This window comes from Vidua macroura, chromosome Z, assembly GCF_024509145.1.
Source record: "Vidua macroura isolate BioBank_ID:100142 chromosome Z, ASM2450914v1, whole genome shotgun sequence".
NCBI lineage: Eukaryota > Metazoa > Chordata > Aves > Passeriformes > Viduidae > Vidua > Vidua macroura.
This window is the reverse complement of record NC_071611.1, coordinates 24,476,017-24,491,646: the sequence shown is the minus strand read 5'-3', so window position 1 is coordinate 24,491,646 and position 15,630 is coordinate 24,476,017. Positions and strand designations below refer to the sequence as shown.

At 40.9% G+C, this 15,630-nt stretch overlaps 1 protein-coding gene across 4 annotated transcripts in view; it reads right to left on the bottom strand.

The window, feature by feature from the left end:
• Positions 1–7,464, bottom strand: part of PGM5 (phosphoglucomutase 5) — a 69,652-nt gene extending 62,188 nt beyond the window's left edge. For 3 of the 4 annotated variants that reach the window (XM_054002766.1, XM_054002767.1, XM_054002768.1), the window contains exons 1-2: positions 7,154–7,464; positions 453–615 (exon numbers count right to left, since the gene is read on the bottom strand). In XM_054002766.1, coding sequence (XP_053858741.1) covers positions 453–615; positions 7,154–7,414 — 424 coding nt within the window. In that variant the 5' untranslated portion in view covers positions 7,415–7,464. Of the gene's footprint in view, positions 1–452; positions 616–6,726; positions 6,792–7,153 lie in introns of those variants that run through there. The other variant, XM_054002769.1, reaches the window with a different exon arrangement.
• Positions 7,465–15,630: the final 8,166 nt, after the last annotated feature.

The window sequence follows — 15,630 nt, the reverse complement described above, 5'->3', positions numbered from 1 at the left end:
GGGTAAACATAAGAAGTTTCTCGTGTGCTTTCTTCCACACAAGACAATGAGTTACACTGGTTACAGTACTTCTGAAATTACATGCTTTAAAGTAAATGCCAAGACAAGCAACACAGAAATATGAGGAAAACAGAGCTCCCTCACAGGCATCTTTATAAAAGGATTGGAATTGTTACAGTAATCTGGATGCCTACATAAATGACTGTAAAAACCAGATGGCAAGTTGTTTATAGAAATCTTACAGCTACCCCAAGGGCTTCAATGGACATGTAATGCTTATTTTTCAGACCCATGTACACAAATACACTTATATTATTTAAAGGAGAAGAGATGTCTACATTCTTCAGAGTAAATTAAAAACACTAATTACAGACAGCTTGTAATCCTCACAAGCCATTTCCAGGATACTAAGATGCAATGTTGTAGTGTCTTTTAAAGAAAAGAAAACATACCTCCATTGGCAACTTCAAACTTTACTCCAAATTCTCCTCCAGGTCCTCCAGGACTGTGGCTAGCTGTTAGGATAATTCCACCAGCGGCTTTGATCTTTCGGATGATGCATGAAACAGCAGGTGTGGATAAGATCCCATTCTGTCCAATAACCAATCTGCCAATCTACATGGGAAAAAACAAGCCAAAGTACTCTGAACAGTACTAAATTTCTGAAAATTAGTATATAAACACACAATAGGCATATATGTACATATATGTACAGGATAGAAGTGGTAAAGTCTTGGTACAGAACATAGTCTTTTGCAGAGAAATATCCATGAGTTGGCTGCATGCTAACCTGGAGCACTGACAAAAAATACTGTAACCTGGCACCGTTTTTTAACCCCAGTGGCCGGGATGTGACAGTAAAGCAAGAGCACAGTAATGATAAGGATTTGCAAAGCTCCCAAGCATAACACTAGGCTATCATCCTGCTACCAAAACTTGCCGGGTAAACCCACAAATCAGCAAATAAATCCTCTCAGATATTAGTATAGTTTATGGCTGACCCAGTGGATGCATCTGCAGGGCTGGGGCTTTAATAGAAAAAGAATAGAAAGCAAGCTGCCTTTCATGGAACAGCCTTTCAGTGTAATCACAAGTATCACTCCGCATTAGGAGTGATGACTGGTTAGTGACTTCTATTGCCAAGACAGCCTTGGATGTCCTACCCCACAGAAAGCACAGCTCCTCCTTCAGCTATCAATGATTCCTTGGTTATTCCAAATGAACAGGTTGTGTTTCCCAGGGCACAGCTCAGCAGGGGAAGTTCCCACCATTCTTAAAATAAAAAAAAAACCCTTTCAGGCAGTGTTATTAAACACTGACTCAATATGCTTGATATTATGTGCAGTTCCACTGCAAGGTTCCAATTTCAAAACCATGCCTTCATCCCCTATGCAGATACTACAGTTTCAGTTTAACATAAATAATCGAGGAGCCAACAAAAAATGTATTTACAAAGAAATACAAGAGAGTTCCAATTTCTGGGGAATGCAAAAGGAAGACACAAAAGAACAAGGGGAGAAGGGGAGGTTAAGTGTTACAGATTAGAACTGAGGCAGCTGCATATGGAGCTTAAAAGGAAATTGTCAAAATCTGGAATTTCTTAATAACATCAATATTTTAAAAAATCAAATAAACCCCCATCACCACCACCACTACTGAGCAGTAGCTTGGGAAGGGGCAGGGCTGTTAGGGGAGGCAGAAAGAAAGGCAGAACACTGAATCCCTCCCACTCCCCATCTGAAAGCAGACTGGGAATTGAACTTCAGACTTCATTCTCTAGTTTGAAGGAGATTTGATAGCTCCACAGTCTGTTTGGCGAATCAACAGCACAGGAGGTGTCACTACCTGCCTCCTGTCCATAAAGAGCTGTTCCTTCATATACAGATGACCTTCTTCTGGGCACTCACAAGAGTAACATTAATGGTTACTTAAAAGTGTGGGTTCAAATAATTTCAGAAGAGCAAATTATTAGGAGATTATTTAAACTGCTTTTGTAAACTATTTTAATTTCAAAAATTAGGATTACAGAGGTACCAACTTCTACCATAAATTACTTTTTTGATAATTTTCACCAATCCCAAACTATGCCTAGCCATTTCTCTTTCAGTAAGAATCACAGGATCTGCTTCTGAATTTTAAAAAATGTGCAGAAAATGCACTCTTCTATCTCAGATTTCTACCTCAAGCTCTGATGAAAGAATAATTGTCTACCTGCTTCTCTTTTCAGAGTTTTTGCAGATAATTCTGAAGCCTATGGAATGTTGCTAGAAAACAGGAGAGCCAATAAGCTAAGAAACAAATAAAATATTATCATGAAAAGAAAAATATGATTTTAAAAAAACTTGAAATTGTTTGTTTTGAATATTGTCCTTCCCTTTTTTTAAACTATGAAGCATGTAGAAAGCTAGAGCAATGACTCAATCTTCCAAATACAGCTGTCAGAAATGGGTGCCAGCTTTTAAAACAGTATTGTGTATGAATAAACAAAAGGAATATGACAGCAATAACATTTTACAAAACGCTTGAAAACAACACTCTGAATCTATCTGGAGGTACTCAAATATAAACATATTTACACTTGCATGCAGGCTTATCACAAGCATGGGTTTGGTATTTCTAAATCTAAAGTAGTGAATTTTAAGTTTTTGTCCTCATGCACATCACTGTATTTTTAAAAGTTAGTAGAATAATTAAATTATTCACAATGCACAAATTATCTAGGACTATCTCTTTGCTATATTTCATTTCTTCCCATTCAGCACATGTCGCACAAACCTGTTTTCCCATTTTTCTGGATGCAAGATATTAATATAAATCTGAGTAATTTGATTTGCCTTAAGCACTTGTCATGAGGCTGCTACTTCTGTACTACTTTGAAATATTATTTATTATGCTAATTTCTGTACTATAGAAATATTGCACTATTTAGTATTTTAAATAAAGGATCCTACAAATCAAATTACATAAATGATGCAACAGTATTTTATTTGCAGGGACTACTAAAGTTTCACCTTTTATTAAGGTCATCAGTGGTTCTACAAAGCTCCCTGAGGACAGTTCAGACCTTAGAGGTATAAATGTGCTATCCATCTTTGTGGCTTTGATTTTGCAGGAATGCACAAGGTCTCCTTCTCTTCTCAGAATCTCTTCATTTTGAATCAAATGCTAAACTAGCATTTAATTATTTCTTTAATTAATTTAATTAATACCTGTTTTTACAGACTTCTGATAATCTGACCTAAAACAGTAACCGAACTCTACCTACATACTGGGTCACAATTAAAGTTCCAGTAATATCCTTCTGAAAATCTTGGACAATTTCATAGCATGGAAAGATTATCTCTAGAATTAAAAAACTTGCACAGCTACAAGATCACAGGTATGTAATATCTCTTCTAGTACTGTGTCCCTATGCCACATTCTATTTTGTCCCTGTACTTTTAGTAACAACAGCAAAAACAAAGATCCTCAGCAAATAGTTACAGCTGAAAGAATAAAGTACCATAACAAGTACTTTACAACAACACTTTACAAGAGCACTTTTATGCAATATTACCACTTGCAGCTGTGCCTTTTCAGACGATTCAGCTGATTACCATAGAGTCACTTAATGCTTTTTAAAATTATTTTTCCCAGTAATTTCTCACATGCCTCGCTCAATTATACTTGAAAGAACATGAAGCATCACATTACATCCTGAACAACTTGGGGCTGTGCCTTTCTGTATTTTACTGTTGTATCCTAAAGATGACTGAATACCACACTCAGTGTAGAAGCAAATAAATATCACAAATACCCAGGGAGGGAGGGAAGATTTGCATGAAAGGCCATGGAAAATAAAACCAACATGGTATTACATAGGAGACAGCCAGAAAACTCAACTCTCTGCCACCTCAAACTTCTACAACATTAGTAGCAATATCCTGAAGTCTCTCTAGCATGTTGTCATGACTTTCCATATTCAGTGTAACAGTGTAACAGCCTTCTGATCTGCCCCTGAGAGTCACAAATAAAAGCTTGTCATTTAAATGTATCCTAAACTTTCCATCAAAAATGAGACACCCCATCCAGTTCGTGGGTCTAATGGAATATTTCCATCTCATACATAGAGGAATTGTATTGCAGCTACTGGAACCTTCTACCTCAGTTCTTCCAGACATTAAGGTTGACAGACATTACTACCAGCACAACACAGGTGAAAAGGGAAATAGACCCTTGAATACTTTCCTCCCACCTCCACTTTGTCAAACTGCTTCCTGCAACCCAGAATGGTACAGGACCTCTGTCTGGCCTTCCTCACACTCCCCCACCTTCCCATGACATGCAGTCCCTTACCCAAATGTGTTTGTTATCATCCCAGCTGCGTGCCCACTGAAGGGTAACCCTGGTCACCCTTGGCTCTGAACAGGAGTTGGTGGCACATGTGCTGCTGGCAGCTGCAGAGTATGGCCCAGCCTGTAGCTGCTGCCACCACGGGAAGGCTGTGCAGGCTGTAGCTGTGGTGCATGTACCTGCAGCCCAGAGCTGGAGGGCATGAGCCAGCAGCACCGAGGATGAGTAGAAGGCAAGCCAAGCATCCGCAGCTGACTGAGCAGGGGACCTCATCTCATTCCTTGTACTGAAGCCTATGCCAACCGTGCTAGGCTGTTTAGCACAGGGGGAATGTGGGATGAGTCACCAAGTTAGAACAAGAGGAACCTAGCAACTCTAAAGGGCAATCCATTTACAGATGATAATAGAAAATCACTTTTATTTTTGTCCTCAGCCAGCACAACTAGCCATGGCTCTCGGTATGTGTCTTCCAGCAAGGAGATTAAAGTTCAGTTTATCAGCACTGCTGGCACTCGGGGCAGCTGAACATTTTCAATGCACCTTTCAAGCCTTCCCCACGTTTCACCTGATCCAGCCTACATTAGTTCACTTCTTGCCCTTGATACCAGCTACATGCTTTCTCGTGATATTAACCTCATTCAAAGTGACAGATCTTTGCTTTCATTAATCTTCTCCTCTCCCCCTATTTATATAGCACAGCACTAAACAATGCTATAAAGAAGATTTACATATTTTCCCAGCAGGTGTATTTTAACAGCCAGAAAATAAAACATACAACTAGCACTAATGAACTAAATGTGAAACTTACGCATTTACATTGCGCTTGAGAGAAACAGGGTTGAAAGTGACCAAGGTGAAGATGTTAGAGAGGGGAGAGAGCATTAGAACATTGAAGTGGGAAGCCCTTTCAATAACTCCCTACCAGCTGGGCTGCTGAATTTCTGAGGACTGTGTCATTAGCAAGAGAATCATACATAAATTCAGATATTTGTGAGAACTGTGAGCAGAAACGTTTGGGGTTTGGCTTCAGAAAGCACTAGGGAGAAACTGTTTCTAAGAAACTTGCAGTAACTTAAGAAAGGGTTGCTGCATTATTATTACAGCAAGGTGTCAGAATCATCTCAAACTGGAAATCTCCTGAGGTCAGAAAGATATTCCAGCAAGATGGGGGGTGTGACAGAAGCAGTAGGACAGAGGCAGGCTGACAGGAAAAATTAGTCAGCGTAACGTGGATGAGAAGCCCCTGCTTTTCTAAATCCTAAATTTCTTCAGCACCTCAGTTCTTGTGGCCACCCTGCACTGAAACCCATTCTTGCAACTCCTACCAGCATGCGAGGACCTCAGACTGCAGGGCAGCTCTTGCTTTAGCTGTTGTTGCACTTTTCCCCACCTGGTCAACAGGTACAATTCCATCAATGAGACTGTCTCCACTGAGCTACAAGGGCAATGGGGCTAGGGAGCAGCAGTCGTCCGTGTCTTGTCCCAACTCTCCACACACCAGTCCACTTCCTCTGCCCTACACTCACTCCCTGCATGCCCCCTTCCCTGACACTGCAGATGGAACCACTGTGCTAGTCTCATCACTGTCCCTATTTTCACCAGTGTCCCTCACAGAGCCTTCTCACACCCTGGGCCACACAAACCCTGGCCTCTAACAAATCCCTTTATGAACAGTGATTTTGCACTAAATAGACAGTATGTAACATAGTCTCTGAAATCTTAAGGCATCTGCTTAATAATATCAGCATCTGCTTGAAATTATCAGCATGTTGAGAACATGCTTTAGACGTAAATTTAAAATATTCATTATTCATATAAGACTGGTTGGTCTTGTATGTGACAGCAAATCAGCAGGGAAAAATCAAACACATATGGAGATTAATTTCAAAATTGAAAGATCTTTTGAAAGGAATGCCTTTAAAGTACTGGGCTTTTGAATAATAATAAAAAAAATCCCTGTTAAAAATAACCCCGATAGAATTATAACACTCCTTTTGCCAAACCTAGAGGATCAGTAGGCATCATAACAAGAGATAGCAGTTTCAACTCTGCTCTGAAGTGGGAACTTCAAGCCTGCATTATGTGGTGTTTCCATCCTTCTGTACATACACATCCACACATGAATGTGCATGTACCTAGCAGAAGACATAAGTTCTCTTCCTCAGTTCTTTCCTGCTTCCAAAACTGGACAAAAAAAATTGTATCCTGTCTGACCTGCGGTTTCTGCCACCACTGTCCTCCTGCATTTTATAATTTGTTAGTAAGTGACCAATAGGAAAGAACTATTATTTTCCTAAGGTTGTGCATAAAATGCTGAATTCCTCTTCCTTCAACAGTACCATTTTCCTTGAATTAGTTTTAAAATCTCCTGAGCAGCAGATGCTTGTCTGATACCTTTGTTTCCCGCATACTTAGTTTTACCTCTGCTACATTTTCTCCTGCAGAGTGAGCCCTATGTTTCGGCTCCCATGCTTTCCTCCTTCTAAAGTAAGGTGTGAAACAATACGGCACGGCTTCCAGAGGTTGCCACCACCCCGATGGAGCCACCACCTCGCCAAGGCACAGTCGCACAGCCCAGGGACGCTGGAACGGGCACGCGCGGGACTGGCCGGGGCACCTGACGCGCGCAGCGCTGGAATACAGCCGCACGCGGACTCCTCCGCTTTATCTGTGCCTCAAGCGCTATCCGGGTGATGACATTGGAAGTTCTGCCCCGCGCATCCCGCAGGAGCGCCGGCGCGGGCAGGGCGCAGGTGCCGCTGCCAGGGACGGGGAGCAGGGGCCGCCGAGGGGCGGCGGGAAGGGTGAGGGGACAGCTTACCCCGTTGGCAGCGGCCATCTGAACGACGATCTCGATGGCCGTCTTGCTGAAGTACCTGCCGTCGCTGCCCACCACCATGGTGCAGCCCTGCCGGTCGCGGAGGTCGACGGAGGAGAGGAGGCTCTGCACGAAGTTGGGCAGGTAGTTGCGCTGGCTCTCGAAGAGCGCCGTGGGCCGCCGCAGGCCCCCTCCGCCCGTCGGGCGCTGGTCCTCGTAGGGCGCAGTCTGCACGGTGAGCACGGGGATGGGGGTCCGCTCCATGGCGGCTGCCGCCCGCCCGGCTGCGGCTCCGCTGGCGAGCGGCTGCCCCCGCTGCCCCGGCGCACGCTGCCGAGCCGGCGCTGGGGAGCCCAGAGGCGTTCCCCGGGCGGGGCCGCGCCGGCTCGGCCCCCGGCGGCCCCCGGCCGGCGCCCGGCGTCGCGGGGAGCTGGGGCGGGCGCGGGGTGCGCGCCGCCCCTTCCCCGCCCGCCCCGCCGGGGGCCCCGCCGGCGCCTCGTCGCCCGGCAAGGCGCCCAGGGCTCGCCGGCTCGCTGCCATCAGCATGCGGCGGCCCCGGCCAAAAATAACTCTGGAAAGCGAAGCCGAGAGCCGCGGGCTCCTGCCAGGGATGTAACTGGAGGCAGCGAGGAGCGGGCGGGCCAGCGCTGCACACTTGCTCGTGGGGATCACGGTCTGTCAGCGCCGGAGCCTCGCCGCCGACCCCCGCCGGGCCCCGGGACCGAGTACCCTGGGCACGGCGACAGAACCCTCCGGCCGAGGGCAGCACCCACACGTAGCGGAGAATCCCGGCTGGGTTGAGACCGCGCAATGGTACAGGAGAGCAGGCAAGGAAATAAGAGAGCAGGCAGTTAAAGAACGAACAAAGAGAATATATATATATATATATATATATTTTTTTTTTCTCTTTTCTTACTGTATTGCTCAAAAGCAAGGTTTTGGTATAGTAAGTAAACTTAAAGAGGCGCTTGCTTACTGACCGTGCTGGTTTTTCTCTCCAGGCTCACTCTCTGTAAAGCCAAACATGAAGGAGCCTTTCCCTGTGATAAACTAAGGCATTTCATACAGATGTATGGTAAAGCTTAGTTCATTGACATGGGTTCATTCTGCTTAAATGAAATGCAGAGGTGGTGGCAGTAGCAACTGCGAAGATGCCTGACATTTCCCAGTATAAAGGCTGTGTTTATAGATGCTTGTGACTGTCAAACATCAGCTAAAATTTTCCATCCAAATGCTCTTTTCACACTGGGCCCACACAGCATTTTTTTTCTGCCTGGACAACTCTCTTGGTAGGAGAGTTGAGAAAGATAGTCATGTAACCTTGGTGTTATTCTTGTGCTTAGGAAATCCCTGTAGAACTGCATCTGACCAGGCAAAAATAGTTTTGTAAGGCATTTTTCTCATTTCTGTGAAGGAAACTGCTCATACACCTCTCAGAAGCCCAGTGTAGTGTTATGGTTCAACAAATGTTTGCTTCAATGATAGGAGGTGGCCAGGGAAACATGGGGTAAAATGTTTTTGTCTTCTACAGAGACTGAGAGTCCATTCAGTAGTTCATTAAGAGACAGTGAGAGTGACCTGCTGAATGGTAACCAGAGGAGCTCAGTCATGGTTTTGAGCCCTATTTCTGCAGGCTTTTTAGTGGTTCATATTTAAGACTGTTTAAGACATAATTTTCTACCAATACATTTCTTTGGCAGGGATGGCTGCCATCACAGTAAAACATTGCTAGGGTAGGCAAGGCCCAACAGTTTAGTTTAAGCAAAGTAATCCATGTAAACAGATACAAGAATTCTAGCTCTGTTGACAGAATATCTTTATAGTGGGCCATATACTGCAGCAGAGGGCCAGAGCACATGCAGGAGAACAGTAATCTCATTTCTTTCATTAGACCTCCTAGCCTGTAGTCATGATTGTGGCTTCTTATACTGATTCAGAATGCATTTTAAACAGCAAAAGGGAAAAATCTGCCCTGTGGAAAGGCTATTTCTCATATCCCTAATATTAACAAAGCACAATTTAAATGATGTAGGTGTATCTTAAATAATTTTGGGCGCTGCCAGCAATGAAACCATGACATTGCATTAGTGTGCATTACTGAAAGCTGAAATAAAATCAGATAACTGGTATCTACCAGAGCAAGTACCCAACAAGGAAACAGCAACAGAGATGGAAAGCGTTAGAAAGAACAGATAAGATCCCAATAAAGGAAAACGCATGACCAAAGTAAGAAGAAATGTGATAGTCTTTGAAATAAAGAATTGACTGCATTTTTCACATGGATAGAGGAAATGTGTTTTTCCAATGTATTTTGAAAAAAATATATCAATTTGAATCAATTTTTAAAACTCTGCAAACACTGACATTCTCAGAATGTATATTTAAGAGGTACAATCAATGACAATTTTCCAGAATTGCTTGTCTCCAGCACTTGTCATTTATGTACAGTAATGAAAAAGTGTATTTTACAGTATTTTCAAGCATTGCCTTCACAAAGGCATTACCAGAAATGTAATCCAAAAGTTTATGTAAGTTCTCTTTCATTATGATTCTTGTAATATTTTGCAAAACTGTGTTGTAAAGTCATGCTATTTCAGGGGGACCTCAGGTTTTGTTTTAAAAAATAAATGCCAGCCTTCACAGGAGAAGTGCAAAGAATGAGGAGGTTAATGCAGAGACCCTGAACATATTAGTACAAAAGCTGAAGAAAAGGAACTTTTTTTTTTACTTTTTTTAGTTCAGTTCTTCAGTTTTCCAGCACCCAGATTAGCATTATGTTGATACATTTATCCATGGGTAAATGCTTCGTTTTCTGGTTTATAGCAACGCAGTCCTGTTCTTGGCAGATGTCATTGAGAAGTGGAGATCTCTGTAAATGGCCAATACCACAGTGCATTGACTGATTACTGCTGTATATCTTCAACAAATGAATAATTATCAATTTGGGGTGATATCAAAAGTCTGGAATGTCTTCTTGGGAAACAACAGCTAAATGTATTCTTAGTATTACCAAACTGTGTTGTGAGTGAGTTTTTTAAAGGTTGTTAAAATAAAAACAGGCTTAATGGAGTGACAGGAGTGACAGTTAAATTAGTTCAGTTTCCGACTAAAACAATTAGCTTTCTGAATGCCAATTTTAGAAACTTGGTTTGACATATGCAATCTAGTTCAGGAACATTTTCACCCCCTACTTGGGTTCTTACTTGATTCTTAAAGCTTTTTAATTCCTGAGCCTTAAACTGTTTACCATAACTCATTTGTCTTGTGACAACATAGCAGTGTTAATTACTTTAAAAGTAATGTTTTTGTGTTTGCCCATCTTTTTTTTACCAGCATTGTACTAGTGCCTTTGTCCCTTTAGGTGCAGTTTTTTCATGCACTGAACTGAGAATTGGGTTGTTGCCTGTGTAGACTTGAAGCAAAGAAGTTTGTCCCATTGCAACAGAAGCCCTTTATAGCCACACAATTACTTCTAATTCAGTTGGCCTTGTGACTTGGAAGTGTCCCCTCTGCAAGATGGCAGAAAATATTAATGGATTTTCTTGAAGGCAGATTACAGAAGCCCAGCCCAGTTCTGATTTGATGCCAACGTAGAGGAAATTGCCATGGACATGACACTTCCTTTCTGTTAAGGAAAATATTGCAGGGGAATTGAACAAGTGCTATTAACTAAGCAAGTTTTGCCTTTTAAGTTCACAATTCATCACTAGTATAATATCTGAGTTTTAGATGGAAACACATTTTTACAGTTTTTTTTTTGTGCAATATGTGTTCCAAATAGAAATGTGGATACTCAAAATTAATTCAGCCACTCCCCATGGTGCCATGTTTTGAGGTTCAAATTCTCATCCTCCACTGAGCTGGATACTCCAGTTCCTCTTATAGTGCAGTTATCATATGAGGAACAGCATGCACTTACTGTAAGTTGTTAACTTGAGCTACTGAAACAAAAAAGTTCTAAAAATACAATGTCAGTTTATTTAAACCACTCCAAAAATTGCAATTAAATTAATATATTGTTTTGTTTTTATAAATAAAATTATATATTTTATTTTGTATTATTATGTAATAAGAACAAAACCACTTTTAAACCCAGTGCTTCCAAATGGGGCATTTTCTGCTTTTTTCTTAAACTTGCAGTGATTCTGTTCAAAATGTAAATTACTTAAGAGTTAAAATAAATTAAAAGAGAAAATAAAATTGAAAATTGGTGGATATTTTGACTGGCTTTATCTGTCTTGTCTTTCAGTTCACAAATTAAAGCTTTTCCATGTGAGTATTTCTATTACGTTAGAAAAGGCAGAGAAAATGTATTTTATATTTTTATAGGAAAATTAGTTCCCTTGTTGCAGAGTTTTATTGAGAAGTAGTGTTTATGAACTTGTGGATATCCATCAAGTTCTTTTCTGGAAATTTTACTTAATCCCCAGAAAGGCTATATGTCACTACAACTACAAGTCTGTAATTACTGTGAAACAGGGTGATTGTTTTAAAGAACATTTTCACACAAACTTACATGCAAATTGATTTATGAAGACCAAACAGGAAAAATGCCCTGAAAACATATTTCTCATAACTGATACCTGATTTACTGCTATGCCAGCAACTTATGATGTTGTGTAAGTCAGGTCCGACTTATAAAATTGCCTGTTAATCAGGAGAAACAGGAAGGAAGAAAAGATTGAGAGAAGTAACCAGGACAATCATCAATCATTAACCTAACAAAGAAAGCAACTCTTAGAAAAGGAACATTCTCCAAAAAGTCCAAAGGATGCAGAAAGTTTATTCAAATAGTTTTGCCCATTCTCGAGTGAGTGATACTCTCTTTCTAACTGAAAATAGGTTAGGTAATCTTACTTTATGTAAAATTAAGTGTGCAGTCACCACAATCTCACTAGACTGTGTGACGGAGATAGATATGTTTTGTTTAACAAGTTGTTTGTACTGCCAAGTAAGCGCTGTGTTGTCAAGGCCTGATTTAGCAGGAACTTATTTCATAGACACTGTGGAAGCCTTACACTTCCATTTATGGTTATTTGCCAATTATGTCACCAGTTAAAAGTGGAAAATTTATCCATATGTTTGTCATTCCAGCACATGATACGCAAAGAATAAAACACACCTTCCAAACTGTTCCTACTGCTGCAGACCTGCGGATTCCCAGTCTGATTTTCAGAGGTGCAAGAAGTAGCTACTGCCACTGCATCCAATCAGAGTGGCATATGACAAGACCCTCCAGGCTGTAATCCTCAGATGGCACAATGTTCTACAATGTTCTACACCTTACAGATACTGCCAACCAAATGGCCTCTTTCACATCATCACCCACTTGAGCACTGTGTGTTCCCGGCAAACAAATTACTTCAGGGTCTAAAGTCCCCTCCTTACAAGTAAGCGTGTTCTCTGTGTATCTCTGTCCTTCCAGGAGTGGAATTGTAAATTAAAATGAAAACCTCAGCTGAGACACAATGGTTTGATGCTGGGTGCTGGGCAGCAATAACACAGAAATGGGACATGCATTCTCAAATTTATCCTGCCTATCTATCTCCTAGCCCAGGGATGCTAGGTAGTAAAGGTTGCAGAAATACTGCTGGTTTTTCTTGCTGTACTAATAGATTAGTACATGAAAGAGAAACTGAATTGATAGCAGAGATCTATTTTTCATCCATTTTAAAAGCCCATGTTTTTTAACATTAAGTCAAAGCACATGAAAAGTTTAAAAATACAGAAAGAAATGTTCCCACAACACCTCTTCACCAACATATCTGAAGGAAGATACACAGTCAACATAATGATTGATACAAGGATTCCTTGCCTTATAAATTTTGGCCCTCTACAACAATAAAGCAAGGGAATAAAAGCAAAATACCATCACTCTGCTCTGAGTCGTAGCATCTCTGACGAGAACTCAAAGCTAAAACTACTCAGGAACACAAACACAGAAACACAAAACAAACAAACAAACAAAAAAGGAAGAATAAAGCAGCATAGAAAAACAGCTCCTTCAAATGGATGAGGATTTTAATAGCAGCTTTATTTCTGAGTTTTTTGGGAAAGACACAATATGTTTAAGTCTCAGTTCAACAAACAAATTCACTGGCCTTTTAGAAAGCACTTTGACACCTAAGGATTAAATAGCCCTGTTTTAATGAAGAGTCCCAGACAGAATTCTAGTAATTCTTTAATAAGTGTCAACATCATGGTATAGATCACTTTGCATAGTTGCTTAACTGTCTGCTTTGGGTTTGGTTTTTTTTTTGCACCCACTGAAAAATAAATAGTTAACTTCACCATGCCATTTGTATCTGGTTCTGCCATTTAAGGGAATACTATTGGATGAAGCACTTGAGATTTTTTTCTCCTTTGAAGAATTCTTCTCTTTCTCATGTCAAGGGTCAAGTAATTTTTCAGTACATAGTCTAAATTCTACCTGACAAATTGATTCTGCCAGGGAACTTGTTTTATCTTCTGACAATAGCTGATGAAAGGAAGAAAATTTCTCACAGTAACATACCATGTCTGCTGAACAGCCTTTCCATATTCAAGTGACTCTGATTGTTTCTTGTGGAAGATTAGACAGACATGAGAACAGTTCTTTAAAATTATAAAAATAGTCCAGAAGAAACCTTTCACCAAGGTCCAGGGAAAAATAATACAAAAAGAGTTAAAGGTGTAATTTCAGGATACCTCAAGAGATTTGGATCCATGTCCTGGCTAGCAGCTGAGGACTCTGGGTGATTGCAGGTGCCTCAGTGAGGTGTGGAAAGTGGTGGAGCAGCGCCTCCTTCTGTGGACATATCTGCTCTCTCAGCCCCTGCAGAGCTCTGTCTGCAGCCAAAGTCTGATTTCTCTTTTGTAACATACCACACCTTCTGGCTCATCTCTGAAGAGTTTGCTCTCACTTCCTATGACCTGCAAGCCAGGAAGGGTGCTTAGTTAAGGATATCCATTAGTATGTATGCAGTTTGGAAAATTGTTGTCAGACAAACTAGCCTTTCTCTTTTGGTGTGTCTTCCATTCTTGTTTTTGCCTGCCCTTTCATCTGGTTCTGCAGCCCACCACTGCAAAAATTAATCTGTCATTGAACTCGTTTGTACAAGTTTGTCTTATTTAGACCACAATGCTTTTAGAGAAGTAACACGCTAACTTAGTTACTCTAGAATTATCAGTTCTTTTTCCCCAGGATGCTCCTCTTGCACAGAAAGGAAGAGTTATTTCTACCTACCTGTTTAACTGAGGGTGCAGGCTTTACTTGCTGTTGTTGACTTTTGCCTGTCGGGTTTTACTTTGGGTCATATTATGTCAATTATACCAATTCCCATCCAGTCATTTTCATGGCTATATAATTAATCAGCAACACTGTCCATCCTGTAGCATCAGGAATACCTGAGGGGTGTGGGGAGGTAAAAAGAAAATCCCCACCAAAATAAAAAATGTCATGAAGACAGCACTTTGCACTCTGACCACTCTTTTTGAAGAACGTGATTAAAGTTATCCCTCTTTCTATGGTAGTGGGGCAGGAAAGCTAAAACTTACCTTCTCAGGCACTTTTGATATCATAATTCAGTGTTGCAACTGTGTTAAAAAAGTCCTCCAGCAAAATCATTAAGTCAGTATTACCTTACTTTTAGAAGAAAGAGGAAAGAATTTGCAGGAGGAAAAAAAATCTCACTCTGATTTTAGAGTGAACCATCAGTCTAAAGGGATACAGATTTTTATTTTCCACAATCTCTCTCCTTTATTAACTAGAAAAAAGCATAAGACCAAAATCAGATAGAATTTCCTAGAAGACTACATCTGCATTGTTAACAGCTGACAAAGTTGCTGAAACAAATGTTACCGCTAGATGACACTAAATACTTGTTTAATGTGACCTTTCCTACCAGTGAGTAGATCTGCTCCTAGACGGGAAAAAACAAAGAAATGGAGCAGCTGGGATAAATGCTCTTTTGCAACAAATTCGGTTTCCCCTGGAAACAACAGCAGAGTTCTTCACTGAATAAAATTTGCTTACTTATTGGATAGTAAAGTCTTTATTTCAATTCAAGTAATATGCTGCTTTGCACTCTTAACTTTGTTGTTAAGTTGTCCCCTGAGATATAACGTTCTGATATTCCAGTTTGCAAACCAGAACTCCAGCAACTGTGTCAGTTTTCATTTTTACTCACCTTCCTCCAATTCCACTAAGGCATATGCTGATCCCACAGGCATGTTTTCAGAAACAAGTAGCAGAACATTTACAAAGAAGCAAATAAAAACACTGTGATTGAAAAAGTTTTGTTTATTCAGGCTGTGATTTATAAGCAAACTGATCTAGTTGAAGATGTCCCTGCTCAGTGCAGGAGCTGGACTAGATGACCTTTAAAGATCCCATCCGAACAAAACTATTTTATGATTCTGTGATTCTATGGTTATGCTTAAAACCTTCTGGAAAGTACAGCTTAAATGTCATAGGAACGTCAAGCCTTTGATCAGGTAGC